The 17,082-nt window shown below is 35.9% G+C and overlaps 1 protein-coding gene across 4 annotated transcripts in view; it reads left to right on the top strand.

Moving 5' to 3' along the window:
* Nucleotides 1-16,754, top strand: part of rnf24 (ring finger protein 24) — a 33,539-nt gene extending 16,785 nt beyond the window's left edge. For all 4 annotated transcript variants that reach the window (XM_056765494.1, XM_056765488.1, XM_056765501.1 and 1 more), the window contains 4 exons: nt 5,054-5,096; nt 5,234-5,275; nt 9,848-9,927; nt 12,661-16,754. In XM_056765494.1, the coding sequence (XP_056621472.1) occupies nt 5,054-5,096; nt 5,234-5,275; nt 9,848-9,927; nt 12,661-12,802 (307 nt within the window). In that variant the 3' untranslated portion in view covers nt 12,803-16,754. The remainder of the gene's footprint in view (nt 1-5,053; nt 5,097-5,233; nt 5,276-9,847; nt 9,928-12,660) is intronic.
* The last annotated feature ends 328 nt before the right edge of the window (nt 16,755-17,082 follow it).

Genomic DNA, 17,082 nt, shown 5'->3' with positions numbered 1-17,082 from the left:
AATGCCATACAGTAGCTTTGGATCCTCTTCATCATGTTACTGGGTTTGGAATTTGCAAGCGTATACAAAAATGTCTGTGAAATGTAGAAATTATATTAAATGAAATGACTTCAGGACTGTCAAATGCTGACTATTATTTCACTGCTAATTCTGGGCAACTGGCGTTCATCCAGACGAATGTTTCATGCACTGTGCTCAAGGTAAAAAGTAGGAAATGGAGGGAAGTTTAAAGACTTCTGTGAGATGATAGGGGAAAGCTGACAGATGGTGGCGGAGAAGAGAAGTTCTCTTTCATCTTCGCACCACGATAGGCAGCTTTTATCATGCTCGCTTTGAAGACCAAACCACCGTTGAATTTCACAGTCATAGCTTAATTAATAGTGGTTGCCCAAACAGGAAGTAGAGATAAGCGAGCAATTTCATTGAATTCCACAATATTTATTTTATTCCTCTAATTACGAAGAACGTTCTTTGAAAAAGGATTTGAATGGAAATATCTCCTTATTTAACATTTCATTTAGAAGCTAACAACTTACAAGCTAATCCTATGTTTTAACACAGCACCAAGTTTGCTTTTCATTGCAATGCAGCATTGCACTAGAGGTAACGTGTGCTCAACTCTACTGTAAATATTCTTAAAGCAAAAGATGATTGGAAAACAAAGCAATCGTATGGCATTTTTTATAAGAATACTACCATTATTTGTTACGATGGTTGTGTTACATTTGATGGTTTGACGTGTGTTTTGAATGTATTAACAAAGTTTACCATAAAGAGTGAGAAGGTCAAACAGCACAGTTTGGAGAAGCTATAAACCACTGACTTGATAATCTGAAATAAATATATATTTAAAGTATCGTTACAAATTCCTGCTTCTTGAATATGGCTTGTAGTTTCAAGACAGGTTCACGTGAAACTTCATAAAATTCATAAAGCAGCACAATGCATCTTTGAGGAAGCTTTAATTGTAGATGGAGGTAAACTACAGCCGCCTCTCCTGTTAAAAATATAATCGAGTTGAAATTGCTTAATCATTCAAGTGAGAATAAACCAAGTAATGATAAACAACCCAGTAGACCATTGAAGTGTTAATGCAAACAAACAGAATTGGGAATATTTGGACATATTTTGTCTGCTTCAAAGACTTCAGGTCTGGGTTGTGCTTTCGTAAAAGGCAATCTGCCTGAGCCCATCTGAGTTAGATCATAACAAAGCCCCAATGTACAATTGTATAGCATTTCTTACAAAAAACATTGAGATCCAGCAGCACTCATCCATATTCACCCTAACCAGCGGGGATGATGGTAAGTTCCATTTCTATTCTTTTTGACTTTACCTCCCCCCTCACTGTCTATACAAAGGTGTATTGCTAGATTTTTATGGGTTCATATTTATCATCACGTCTTGCTGGTAAATAAAAAATGCTGGATACTTTTATCAGATTACCAAGTCATTTACTAAAAGAGTTTGCATTTCCAGATTCCATGCTTCTAAAGATACAGTCTCCCTTGCTTGTGTTCAGTTTACAAAGATGCAGAACTCCCTCAATGAACCAGCATTTAACAAAAATACACAAACCATGGTCTACAAAATAGAAAAAATCATCATGTTGTTAAGACATGTACATGAGTCTATTCTTTCGCAGAGCACAAAAGATTATATTTGAGAAAGTTGGTTTTGTGTCCATACGAGGGTAGTCAAGGGGGTCTATTGTTGTTTGATTATCAACGTTCTTCAAAATATCTTCTTTTATCTTCTTTTGCAGAAGAAAGTCATAAAAGTTTGAAATAACATGAGAGTTATTAAATTATGAAAGAAATTGTATTTTTGGGTGCGCTTTGAAATGCATAAATGTAATGGAATTAAGCTTACAAAATATCAAACCAGTTGCCCTTTGATTTGATGAAAATGGCACAAGCACAAAAAAACATTAAATGAAACATTAAACAAAAATATATACATGTTTACTTTCGTTAAATATTACCAGAACATTTTGTAACTGTGATGACCTACACCTGTGGTTACTTTTCGAGGACAAAGTATCGGCGTGAACTTGAGCAAAACTGACCATCATCTAAAAATGTGTTTGAAGTAACCGGTCATAAATTGGTAAAGGTTGTTTCTACGATTCTACACCAGCAGTGCAGAATGGAAATGACAACAATTGCAAATTCAGCACGTATCAAAATAGCACCCACTTGCATAGCAACATTTTTCACCAGCTATTTTTATATTTACCTTCTCTTGAAACAAAAGATGGGAAGTGTGCTCGTAAGCAGCATTTTATGGCATTTAACATTTGCGTTTGACATTATGGAGTCATGTCAGTGTAAAGAGCCTGCCTATTTAAAATAGAGACACTTGAGCTTGTTTATTTGTCAACATGAGTAGCTATTTTATCAGGAACATTGCATCTCCAGATTGGTCAGTCTTGAGACCCATGAACATTCATTATGTGAAGGACGAGTGCGTCTAGAGATAGAGTAGATTTGTGAAGGACGTCGTGATTCAGGACAAGCAAGCAGCCTGACACGAAGCCACACGTAGCAGCCGTGCATCAGCTACAACACACACATGTGAAATGCCTCCGTGTCTAGCAAACACACACTTACATAAAGAGTGATAAGAGAAGATAAAGAGTGGGTGGGCAGTGTTTGTTTAGCGCATGGGGGGAAGAAAATCAAAATTCACACCCACAATTTCGGCAAAGCGATTATTAGTTAACACATCACGCCAAGTACTCGGTTATTTTACAAGAAGTCACGAGGTTGTAAGCATGATGAACTGTTACACAAGACAGGCTGCCAATGATTAATCTGTATTTTGTCTTGTTTTCTAGTAAAAATACTTTACGCATACTTAAAATAAAATTCATTGAGTTGTTAGGACAAATTGTGTAACATGTTAAGGTTTATTTTTAATGAATATATTTCGGATTGTTCACACAAAATAAAACATATTTTTTCATTTACTCACCCTTTAGTCATTCCAAACCTGTATGACTTTCTTTCTTCTGCAGAACACAAAAGAGGATATGTTGAAGAATGTTGCTCCCCATTGATTGTCATTGTATGGACACAAAACCATTGAGAGAATTCTCACAACATCTTCTATTGTGATCTTCTATTCCATTCTCACAATATCTTCTATTGTGTTCCACAAAACAAAGAGTCATTTACATTAATGACGACAGAATTTTTATTTTTGGATGAACTATCCCTTCGAGGATTAAGTAACAATTTCTTGTCACTCAGCAAGAATTCAAAAAAGATACGGTTTATAAAGAACATTTTTGTTAATGGCTGTGAAACGTTTAATACGGGAAGAAATGAGTGAAAACTGACCAAGAATAAGAGTTTAAACCAAAATTACTCGTAAATCCTCCAATCCCTCCAGCAAAGGGAGTCTCTGTAGCTTTACCTGCTGGGGTCTTTCAGAATGTGCGATTTTCTCCTAGACTGTGCTGCCTGTTTTACAGGTTCCTCTCACTCTGCTGCGAGAGGTTAAGCTTACTTGTAATGGAGGTAAATTTTACAAAACATATGTCTCCATTCTCATATCTGTCCAGATCTCTCTTCACCTTTCCTAAATGTATATTGTCTTTCATGAATTCATAGCTGCCAAGGAAGACTATTGTATTATACTGTATGTTGTGTTCACCAGCTGCTGTCCGAAATATGTCCGAAACGTTGTTTATTGGTGTATTGTATCTTGTTAAATGTTAAGATGCATCTAAATGAAAGGAATTCAGCAAACCAGCCAGCAAAAAAGAATGTATTTTTACAATGCTAACTGGACAAATAGTCAAATAGATTATTAATAGCATTTGGATGTGCAGAGTGCATGTTCCCAAGCTAGAGACTAAACAGTGTCTGAGGTGTTAGCTGCTTTTCTTTAAATGGCCTTTTTCTTACACAAGAGACTCTTCTATCTTGCCTGACGTATTCCAGTTATTTTCCATCAGACATTCTCACTCACACACACACACACAAACGTACTCACACACTCTTCCTCAACATTAAAATAGTTTTTAAACATCTAGCGCTTAGCTGCTTGTATTTCTTGAGTTCCTGCCAAGAGTGTCTATATATAGTTTTAAAGTCACACTGAGTACAACATGGCAGTGTTGTGGGTAAAAGATCCTGATTCAGCCAGGTTAAAACTAAAGTCTGTTCAAGCAGACAATAAAAAACAATCCTTAAAAGACCCTCAGCTCAGGCCAGTTTTATGAACAAGTGGGCCTTTACAAGCTCATACTCAGGGCAGGGCATGACACTAGTAGCAATGAATGCAGCCAATATCAAAAGGTTCAAAGAGAAAGTTCTTATCGTTTGTTAGTAGTTATTTATAGTTTTATTAAAGGGACAGTTCACACAGAAATGAAAACTCTGTCATCGGTTGCTTACGTTCTAGTTGTCCCTCTAGTGTAAGTGTATACATTTCTTTGTTCTGTTCAACACAAAGCAAGATATTTGGATGAATGTTAGAAACTGGCAGTTCTGGGACACCATTCACCACCATAGTAGGAACAATTATTGTATACATGTCTTTGTTCTGTTGAACACATAAGAAGATGTTTTGGAGAATTTAGAAAAGCAAACAGTTCTGGGGCACCTTTGACTACCATTGTAGTTTTTTTCTACTATCAGTTGCTCACATTCTTCCAAAAATCTATGTGTTCAACAGAACAAAGAAATGTATACAGGTTTGGAACGACATTATTATATTATTATATCATATTCATTTATATTACATTATTAATCATTAATATTATGTTACGATTGACCGCATCCAGTGAAAAATGTAGCAAGATACATTGCTTATGGAAAATATGAGAAAATAATAGTATCTTATCACATATCAGATCCAGCCATGTGTTGACCATACAGCTATAGAGATCAGGGAAATTTCAAATGATTATCTTTATTATCATGGTTCACGTGTATGTTTTTGGTGTTTGTTTAAATATGTTTTTCTGTCATTAATGTCTTTCAACACAGGTGTTAAAAAGATGTTTCGTCACAACACTAACTTAAATGAATTTATTTTCTAGGTTACGGCACCAGGCGCACAAAGAGCTCTATGCATACAAGCAGGTGAAAAATTCTCTCATTGTGTATCTATACCAATATATCATTACTGTATTTTATCAATGTAAAATGTATATTTTTGTTAAAAATTTAACAAAACATTTGTTGTGTTTTTGAACTCATTTTTGTTTTGATTTTCACAGGTTATTCAAAAGGAAAAAGTCAAAGAATTAAATTTACATGAGGTGAGTGCCCTCTGCCTTTTCTTATCCATTTGTTCACACACAGACACACAAACAAACACTTATATAATATATATTTTAGTTTGAGTTCTTTATTTTGGCACTGATTTGACCCCTACACTGTAGGCTTACCAGGACCGTACATACATGTACTGTTCGTGTGTTTGTGTATGCCTTTATGTATTGCTGAATGAACTTTTATTTGCAACAACCTACATTCAAGATTACATTATTCATTCACTATGTTGGATGAGCTGGAGGCATAACACAACAGACTATTGAATTAGCACAGAGCCTCTTCACAGTCTCTGTTAGCAGCGAAGTACTCTCATCACTAACTTGTTATACAGAAACCATGGTAACCAATGTCAGCCGTGACATTAACAAATATCAGTTACATTTTATATTTTGTTGGTTACAGAATATTAAACCCAAATTACATTTTACATAGGTCTTCTTAATCCCTTTCATTTTTCCCAAATGTAGTTTTCTTTTCTGGATTCCATGTTTTCCGTAATATATTTGCCCACATGAAATACTCGGTAAACTATAGCATTCATTTATAAACTATATTTCAAAGCCTACAGTGGATACTTTGAACCATACAGGGAAAAATAAGGTTATAATCTACTTTTACGTTTTTTCTTTTCAGGTCTACTTAAATTGAAGTAATATTTTTACTAAGTAATATTAAAAAAGGACTATTTTTATAAGTTGACTAGCACATTAACTTCCATTTTCTAAAGTAAATCATAAATGAATAAAACATTCAAGGGGTATGTTGTAGTAAAATGTGTGTGTTATAACTTATTCAAGTTAAGCAGACATTTATTTTGATGGGGCTGGCAAAGGGTGTTTGACAGTAGCTTCAACGCAGTTGAAAGCAGCACATTAACATCTCGCATGCAATACACGCAACCGAACCACTTTTAAAACAGACACGCAAAACAAGCAGATTATTTAAACCACATCTGAATTTTTGTTTCATTTTACATAATAACTATTTGCATTTTGATAGCTGTTGAGCGCTACTTTCTGGTTAAGAAGTAATACTTTTGCGAGATTCTGTGCCATACGGCAAATTCCGTTTTTATGCCTAGATTCCGCGATTCCGTCTGCGTTTTTCGCATTGTGGAAATCATAGGGCCCTAGTAACATTGAAAACAAGGACCTTTACAAAGACATCAGCGCTCTCTGTGTTTAATAACATTGTGTGCTAAAGAAAGTCCATGACATGTTTAACCTCCACCTCGATGCCCTGTATGCAACTGCTATCATTTGACTGGCCACTTTCCCGACTTCATGCACAAGTGCTAATGAAATTCTAGCGGCGATGTTGAGGTGCGAGGGCAACCGAGGTCTCGCTCGCCAATCTAACTCTCCGGGAATTTCCTGAAGCCCTTCGATCTGGTTCTCGCAACAGCTCACGATCGAGAAAAAGTTTTCAGTTTAAGGTTCTGATGTATGTTACACTTTAACTGGACGTTATTTTATAGTCCCTTCTGGCTGAAAATGTGCATAAACATGTAATCGTTAAACAATGACACGGTCATAACAGTTACGCCACTGTGTTGTGCAGCACTGAGTAATGATCTATTAAAATCCTTTGGCCCACTTGTAGCTTCTGGCATTTCTCATTTGTATTTGAAACAAAAAGCACTTCAAATAGTCACAAACTGTCACTGTTTAACTTACATTCAAAACACACTCCCTAAATATTTCTTAAAGTAACAATGTCTGTTGACGAGACCAGCATATGTATCAAAGATTTGAAGGGCTCATTCACAAATTCTTCAATATCTTATTCAATATTTTGGTAAGTTTATTCAATATTGGTTAACTATGCTGTCCGAAACAAATAAGGATTTACAATATCACTCTCAGCTCCTGTCAACACATTTTATTGTTTTGTTTAACAAATCCAAGATTTCTTGTAAAATGACTAAAAGCACGACAAAGTGAAAAGGGTTTTACCATGTTGTGAATAAAAATTTTCAGTAATACCCTAGAATGCATTGAACTATAGGTCAGTTTGCATAAAACTTGTGCCTGGCAAATATAAATGATTTATATACTTTGTCTGTATATACTGTAGCATCTAAATGTTGAAGTAACGAGTACTTTGGTTTTCTTTTAAAATCTAAATTAAGCAGAAGCTGGTGTGTTTTTCATGAGGTCATCTGGGGTTTGTACGGCAAACGTATCCTGCAAAAGATTATAGTGTCGTGACATCGGGTAAAAATATGTTAAGAGACGCTACTAAGCAGAAGCATATGCGTTAGACAGGACATGTTGCCACAAATAAGAGAACCATATGGATTTTTCAGAAAGTAACACACAGTAAGTCACGTCTGCTGGTAAAGCTGGTTCCCATTTGCATGTGTGCTGAAATGTCTTGCATAAAGAGACGTGGGCTGGGCTACATAAGCCATGGGGGAAAAACAATGTTATGATTGTATGCTCAGACATGAGTTTCCCACCAGCACAGCTGAGTTCAAGAAACATTTAGCTATCTGCTTTACATATACATGTGTTACATAAGCAGATGTATAGGACTTGACGTGCACTCCCACCCCTGTCCTTGATCCTCTGCTACTTGATCTACGTGAGGTGTCGGGCTGTTCCTCTCTTTGCCAGATGAATGAGTATAATGTAGCCCTTGAAACATTAGCTATCGTTCCCCGCAGACACAGATACCTTATAGAGCTTGTGAACTGTTAATTGACCACCAGACGGTTGTCATGATAGCTTAGCAACCAGTGAGAACATGGACATAAATATCACAAAGTCAGTTGTGTGCAGTTCCGCAGCAGTGATGAAAATAAAGCCGCACGATTTCTATTTTGTAAGGCTCACGTGTAAGTGTTGTTCTCTAGGTGAGAGATCACGTAGATTAGAGCAGAATGGTGAAAATGAGCGAGCGGTGAACATAAAGGTTTATTTACGTTTGTTAAAAATCATCCGAGGAGTTATTTTTTAAACGCAGAGGTGGCCCTTTCAAGTCAAGTCAAGAGGCCAGCAGAAAAGGGAGGGACGGAGAGGAATGCTTATAAAGGGAACTTTGGTGACATACTAATACCAGTATCTTATTTAACAAAAACATAAACACAAAAAAACACTGAGACATTTCTTAAAATTTCTGTTTTGAATGATATAAGGTTGAAAATATGATGAGGGCACTGTTATTTTGGGGTGAACTATCACTTTAAATTATTGGAATGATTATCAGAGACTGATATAAATAGATCTATTTATATAAAACTAACCACCACAGAAAACATTGATTGCCATGATTTGCTCATCCATTAACCGCCGCTGTCTTTCCTAAAGCTTGGATGTCCAAAATTGCTGTTTTTCAGGAAAAAACCTTTAAATGATTAAAACTATGTTGTCAAAGTTGACTAGCACTTTTTAGTGGTGAGATATTTGCTAAACCCAGTGACAAACAGAAATGGTGACTAAAAATATTGATTTCTGGCAAATCCTGAAAATCAAAATATAGAAATACAAGGTTTAAGAAGGAATGTTAAACATTGAAAATAAAAGATACTGTATGTTGTTTTTCTCTCATACAAGTAACAGAAAGTACAGAAAAATGGCCATGAAAGTTGTAGTTGTTCTAGCCTTGTTCACATAATGTGTGAGTGCTAGTAATGCCTTGCTGTATAAAACCACTGAAGTAAATGCATGATCTGTTTTGTGCAGGATGCTACATGTTTAGTGTTATAAAGAAACTCACACGCATAAAGACAAATGTTTTTTGTCCCATCTCCTACCCCGTTGCCATTGTTATCTTAGAAAACCCAGCAATGTGCATTCAACAACAGTCTCTAACCCAGAGACGTGTGCTCATCTAAAACAGAGAGTCTCTATCATTCTTCAGCCCCTCTGGCCAGAGTCAATGACACCTAAAGCACACCATACAAACTATATTGTTAAATGATACACACTGAATTGTATAGAACTGTTGTGACACTCCAACGATAATCACCGTTTGTGTGAAATCTCTTTTGTTCTTTTACAATTATTACAGTTATTCATTCACTCTTCCTTTATTTACTGTCAACAAGTAGGGTAATGAGGTATTTGCATTGTAAACAGCTCATGTTATCTAGGAGGTCCTCTAGAAAAGATAACGTAGATGGTGTATATCAGTCCTAAGTTTATAATGATAAGGGGCTATGTTTCTGCCGGCATACGGCGTGTGTTTCCAATTGTTTCCAATGGAATCGGCGCATGTTTTATTAAGCCCAAATGTGAGACGAAGCGATTTCCCTGCCTCCTATAGCACCAGACACGTAGCAATCCGAAAATATTTCAGTGACGTCTACATCCCTGAAACGTTGCCATTTGTTGAGATGAAATGCCATATCTACACCCCTAACTGCTACATTTCACAGCTAGATTGGAAGGAAAAGTCTAGAAATCCAGGATGACATCATCATCTCGGCTCACACATTGACTCGTAATCTTTCAGGATGTAAATCCTCATGCAAATGACATGTTGAAACGTGTATTCAGTTGAACACTTTTCCTCAACTTTTGAGTTAAAAACAGATTTTTTTCTCTTTCCAGATTTGTGCGGTGTGTTTGGAAGAGTTCAAGCAGAAAGACGAGCTGGGCATCTGCCCGTGTAAACATGCTTTCCACAGAAAGTGAGTATCCTGGCAGGTTTCATAAGCAGAAAATTCACCTCATTAAACACAATCACAACAGTTTGTAGTGAAAAAGAATATATTTTTTAATTTTGAACTTAAAAAAAAAAGATTTATACAATTTATGTAGCAGTTGCAGCAACACATGCAATTACAGTTGGATTGTTTGAGCGCGCCCACTAGTTCAATTTATGATGTCAACTTGGGATGGATTTTGTGTTCAAAGAAACATTTGAATCAATGTAATTTTAGTATGCAGTTGTGCAATTTTGTTAGGACAAACAGTTTCTTGTTTGATATTTCCAATGATAATAAAATCATATTGGTATCAAATGCTGACACAACGTTAATCTGACAGTCAACCAATCTGCCATTGATGAGCAGGAGGTTTAGTGGAAAAAACTGTCTGCCTCATCCATCTCCTTCTGTGAGACATTAGCACTGGGCTTTATGTCAGGGTAAATGCCAGAGTAAATGTCAAAGTAATGTTTGGACACATCACAGGGGCAGGAGCTCTCAGTTCTTTCCGAGCATTTCACCTCACGGCAGCTAACCATGCTACAGAGTTCAAATGTTATATTTATATTTTTATTATTTATTTATGCATTTGGGATGCTTTTATCCAAAGCGACTTACATTGCATTATTCTATACATTTATACATAGGTATGTGCAATCCTCTTGCAATTAAAATGATCTAACAGATGCAGGCAGATATGGAGGAGATGGGGCAGGAGGTGGATTTTAATTGCGGCACGATTAAGCAGCTGATAAGGAGCAGAGAAAGGCAATTTAAATAGGATGCGTGTAAACTGTGACAGTACGTACTGAAGTTCCTACCTATCGGTTGTTAAAGCAGTACGTTCTATTTAGTATGAGTGGGAGCAAAAGGGATACATTTAGAACATTCTGCGTCCACCATGTTTTATGGTCATGTGACCCGTATGCTCTTTGACCTATGACGGATCAACAACAACCTATACTTGAGCGTTGATAAAAACATAATTTATTGACGAGAAATTCGTTTACTGGCAATTACATTAAAAACTGACGTCCGCCTTAAAGTTTTACGTATTTGATTTACTTTTGACATTTGACCGTTGCTCAGCTCCCATGACATCATGTGATAGAAAAGAGTCCATCCGATCCACACTCACGAAACTTGGCGGAAGTAATAGACCATCGGGGTATTTCTCGCCTACTGTTTTTTTCATATTGAGATTTCGAACATACTATTCATGACTCCATCTCATTTCGCCTACTATTTCGTATGGAAGTAAGCGATTTCGGAAACAGCCGCAGTCTAGTATGTGTAGTACGACTATTGGTTGATAGTAAACGTTGATTAGCTGCACCTGACGTGATCGGCTGATAAAAAGTGAAAAAACAAAGCATTAAAATCCGTCCGCTGAACTCTTCCATAAAGTGCTGTGCTTCAGTGATAATATCAGGGGCAGAACTGTTATACTGTAATATTACTCTTTCAATAACTTTATACAAAATATTTATATGTAAAAGTATTATGTCATTACATGTTTTAATTGCTATATTCTTTGATAATAGCATGGCCCTCTTTGTAGTTATTGTACAATTTTGGGAACACTTTATTTAGTTCATTAGTTAATGCATTAGTTGATGCATTTGCTAACATTAACTTTTGTTAAAGTTAGTAAATGCTGAAATTTACATGAACTAGATTTTTTATTGCTGTAGAAGTATTGATCATTTTTAGTTCATGCTAGCTAATGCATTAACTAGTCAACAAAATAAAGTGATACCAATTACAAACTAACTGTTAAGAAATACAAACTTATTGTAAAGTGTTACCAAAATCTAGAGAATTTGACCGCTGTAGATTTTAATCCATGAAGTATTAGTTGCCATTAAATAGATTTAATCCAATAAAATATCACATTTTTATTAGTTAACGAACACCTTATTATTTGGTAAAGTGTGACATTTCTCTCAGAAACAAAAGTTGTTGTTGCTGTGCCACGAGGGCGCTTGCTGATTTAAATAAGATTGACCTAAATACTAATATAACATGATAATCATAAGATGTGTATCATATGATTTTGCATGTCACACTGTATGATGGATGACACAGACATTTACCCTCCAAAAAGTTCACTTAACACTTTCCCAGCCAGACGTAGAGAGAAACAGAACAAATCTGGACCATAAATGAAGGATAGAAAACATGAAATAGAGATATGGACTTAAAGATTCTTTGTGTACGTAGTGTATTTAGAAAGAAATGTGTACTACTTTTGCACGGGTTACATCGATATATATCAATATAAATTCACACACTCCTTTTCTACTTCAACGCTTCACTTGAAATGAACACACAATGTCTACAATCTGAGTCGGTGGTTAAATGGGGTCTCCTGTATCATAGATCTGTTCGTGTTCCTGACGGGGCCAAGAGGGCCTAAAATAGATCTGTGCTTACAGTAAATTATTCATCAGGGCCGGGATCTCACCGTCGCCTAGAATAACCCAAGATTTAACTCCGTTTCACATTCCACAAGCTTGTTCACATTGTATTCTGCTACTTCAGACCTGTTAAAAACTCTGTTATATGAGATTATTATTTAGGAGGAAAGTGCGTATAGACCGAATTTTGTTATACAGACCCTGTATCACATTTCCGAAATTTGAGAAATTCTGGTCATATCATTATCTCATTTTCCTTTCATCTCCTACATCCCTCTCTTTGTGTCATTCTCAGGTGCCTTATTAAATGGCTGGAGGTGAGGAAGGTATGCCCGCTGTGCAACATGCCCGTCTTGCAGCTGGCCCAGCAGCACAGCGTGTCTGAATCCGTGCCGCCGTCGCAGCAGCCTCTGCCCGGAGTGGAGAACATGGTGTAGCACCTCTTGCTTCTCATGTGACCACCTTCACACTCCCTTCTATACAGGTACAAGCTTACATCCAAGGAAAGACTGCAGGATTTGTCCCCAGAGCCACGGAGACCTTTGACCTGCGTGCGTTCGTGTTCTACCTTGGTGGCTTTACAAAGGACTCTCTCAAAATACTGCAGCAGTTGAGTTACACAATTTATATTTGGGTTTGGCTCTTTTTCCTGTGGTATACTGACGAAGAATTGAGATTATATGGCCAAACCTTGTTTATAATAACCGATCCACACCAAAGCACTTTTTTGAGGACACCATTAAGAGGGAAAAAAAACATGGACTAAAAATAACAAGTTTTTCAACACGCACTTTAAACAAACTCTAACCTAGTTGCTTGTGATAGTAGCAAGATTTTATTATATATTTTATTTCTGAACTTTTTGTTTATGTACACAGAGCCACAGAGCAAAGCATTGGTTTTATTTTGATTGGGGAGAGTAACGTTTATACTGTATATTTAAGGGACAGCAGCTCTCCATTGTGTATATGTTTGTCTGTGTGAGTGTTTGTGTATTGACAGTCAGTAGAAAGCAGCGTAGTAACAGCTCATGAACAAAACAAATCTAAAAAAATACAGCAAATGATTATCTGTTTGTAAATTTAGCTTTTGAACACCGATCTTGGACTGTTTGTCTTGTTGTGATTATTATTATGAAGTGAATTTGACTGGAATAAAAAGTCTGCAGGGCTGTATCGGTAGATATGGATCACTGTGACTTTAAGCGGGGCAAAAAAATATGAATAGAGGAGGTGTGAATTTGGGTCAGGTTATGACCCATCAGTATTTGATCTCTGTGTGTGATCTGCTTCAAAATCGAGCTGTGTTAAATACACACCGCCATACACATTTGGTAAGTGTATTTAATTAAAATACTACCTTTATAAAACTGTATCGGACTGATAAACATCATCATTCCAAAACCTTATAAGATATGCTCAATCATTTGGTATTGACTTTCCACCCAAGTCAGTGTGGCATATTTAATGTAACAGGCAGTGATGGTATTGTTAATAAATACAGTATGGTTTAGGGTCACTTACCCATTCTTTCTTACAATTCTCCTTTGACTAGAATTTGTAAAAATGTTCACTCTGCATTTTATCAACCAGCTTCTTAAGGTGCATTTAAAACCGCATAGGAGTTATACACTGGTTTCTTTATTATTCGGTCCAAGTCATCCCAAGGTTGGTAGAGTTTACTTAAACTATTAAAACAATTGTATTTACTGAAATCAAATCAAATATTTTCCTATATATCTTAAAAAAATAAACAACAATGAAAATATAGCCTTGGAATCAACTGAAGTAAGATGAGGCAGTAATTTTGTTATCTGAAAATAAATAAAAGCTAAACTAAATAATACAAATGACGAAAACACATAACAAAATTGCTATAAAGTCAATTTAAAATTATATTAGATAAATATATAAAAATAAAAGACAATAAAGCTTCTGTAAGACTGAAATCAAAACTATAATAACTCTGAATCATCTATTTTAAAAACATTTTTCAGATACATTTTGTAAATAAAAGAATGTGTTTAACATTTTAGCATACACCTTTAGTATAAAAGATTTGTAAAATAATGAGAAACATTTTGATTAAGTGACCCTAAACTTTCGAAATGAAGTGCCCATTTAAGGGTGCCCCAAACTTTCCATCTCTGAGGTAACTAAACCTTTCCACTGATTCGGTTTAATAGTTTCTGGCTTGTATTGCTCATGCAGAATCTTGTTTTTAGTTCAGTACTTTAAATTTAGAGTACTGCAGGTGTGTTATTGCATTCATGGAAATATTTGCTAATGAAGTAAAATATTTTGCATTTAAAAATAACAAAACATCCCAAAGCATTCGTGAATAAAAATATATAATAGGTAAGATGCTGCAGAGACTGTTTGTGTCTATAATTTTTTTCTATTTTTTTTCTGTTTGTATCTAATCACACTTTGTATTTCATGGAGATTGAGTTCTCCCATAGAACCGTATGTGTATGCCTGTGTGTATTTATCCTGTCTTTCATCATCTAGCGCTGCATATCTTTCTAATAAATGGGAAAGTGTAGACAGCCCCAGATGCCTCCAACAAATATTAAGAAAAGAAATCCTGCCATAGTAACGTCAATCAAACTAGATGCGCTACAGATACAAACTCTAATCTGATGTGATGATGTCATAAGGACCGGTGAATTCTCTTATTATAGAAGTCTAGTCTAGTATCATTCCAGCATCTTTCAGAGTGAGCCTCACTGAATCCGTTTTTCCACATGGACATAAAGAGTCCTCAGCCATTATGATCAATGGCCATCACCCCTCATAGAGACAGCACTGGCCTACCGCATGTCTCGACTCACAGCCTGCGGGATAGATGCAGTCAGCAGATCGGAGCTTTTCTTTATTCTCTGTAATAGAATAGAAGCTCTGGCTGTTTCCCCACTCTTTAGTGCCGCAGTTTTTTTGCGTGAGTGTCACGCTGGGTCTCGGTGCCCTCACTGTTAACGGCAGCCCTACTACACATGGATGTTCAGATTGTGAATTTTAGATAAACCTATTTAATATGAGATTGGTGTATTTATTATTATTTAGCATTTTCTGCATGTGCGAGGAAACTCTTTTATTTCCTTAAGAGGATGTTTTTTCATTTTTGATCGGTTGGCTCTGGTACATCATACATAGTCTTACTTATGAGTGAAACACTGATGGTTCCTTTGCGTATGAATTTTTTATCAAGTATTGTTAAATTCACTCCTAAATTAGAATCTCTGTCATTTTTTGGCTTTTTTAACACTGTCGGTCTTAAAGGTGTACTTTGAGTCACTCAGATAATGAATGTATGCATATAGAGAGCTGTGGTTTTTCATTATAATGTGACAGTAGTTGAAAATCGAGTTACGTCCGTCATGGTGGTATCGGTGCCTCGCCACATATGTAGAAGTGGGAACCGATTTAATTTATTGTGTGCTAAAATGTAAAGCTCTAACATTCAGTAGTTGATTCTAACAGCCCTTATTTTGGGATGGAGGAGATTAGGCAAAGGATTGTTTGCATTGTTTAAACAGTAAAATAAAGACACAATCTTACATTTTATAGCAATTTAAGAAAACAGAATAGGTTTGTATGAGCAAAATTAGTGTGTTCGTAATCAACTAAGTAGGTAGTTTTATAGCACGTTGGGAATGTTAAGTGATAGACTAACGTATATCTTTACCGTGCATATTCCGAATAATGTTTTCTACTGAGCATTGCTGAGAGTGCCATATCCAGTTATCCCATTTTATTGTGAAAAGGTAAACATGAAATTGACTGCAATTGTAGCCCTTTTCAATGTTATTGGTTCCCGGTTTCAAACAGACTGTTAGACCACACAAAGACATGTTTTTTTTCATACTAAAATTGTGTTAAGGATTGGCACAATTTTTGTTGTAGTGCACTTGTCATTTTATAGAATATCATTAATGGCCACTAAGGTACCTTAACCTTTTTTTATTATTTGATACATGGTTACTATTTAAACTGCCAGTTTATAAATTGTAGATGATTCTTGTAAATCCGTCATTGGGATTGTCATTGAAAATGGAAAAAGTCATTGAAAAGATAATTCCCCCACCTCAGTTCTTCTCAATGAAACCTCTTTCATCTCTCTATTGCCTCATGCTGAGATTACCTAATGTGGCCCCACCCCCTCACCATTTCCCCCATTGTGACCTCACACGTGTAAACATGATGAGCCACACCCCTTCTGAACACCACGGTTTTAACACTGCTAATGTTTGTGTATCTCACAAACATGTTTGTAAAAGTAAGAATTCTGCAACAGAATATTTTCTGTAAAGTATTTGTAAACTATATTTTTGTATATTTAATCAACATTTTGAAGAAAATAAAAATGCAAAGATGCTTTTTTTGCTAATTTTGTGTTATATTCATTAAAATATGTTGCATGTGACTGACTTGAATTGTAAATAAACTTTCCAAGTTTTTGAAATAAAGGATATGGCTTGTTTTATTCAAACCCAGCATTCTTACTGAAGACCAGCCAACAGAACATGAGCTTTATGTGAGGTATGGATGTGGGAGGAGGTCCTACATCCCAATGTGGCCTCTGTACGAATCCACGTGCATTAATGCAGATATCTTGTATTTAGTTTAAGTAAACATTTATACATATATATGGGCAATTCCGTGAAACTGTCAATCTTACCACAAAAATATTATTATTATTATTATTATGGTAACTG

Source organism: Triplophysa dalaica, chromosome 2 (genome assembly GCF_015846415.1).
Source record: "Triplophysa dalaica isolate WHDGS20190420 chromosome 2, ASM1584641v1, whole genome shotgun sequence".
Classification (NCBI taxonomy): domain Eukaryota; kingdom Metazoa; phylum Chordata; class Actinopteri; order Cypriniformes; family Nemacheilidae; genus Triplophysa; species Triplophysa dalaica.
This window is presented reverse-complemented; position numbering and strand designations above follow the sequence as displayed.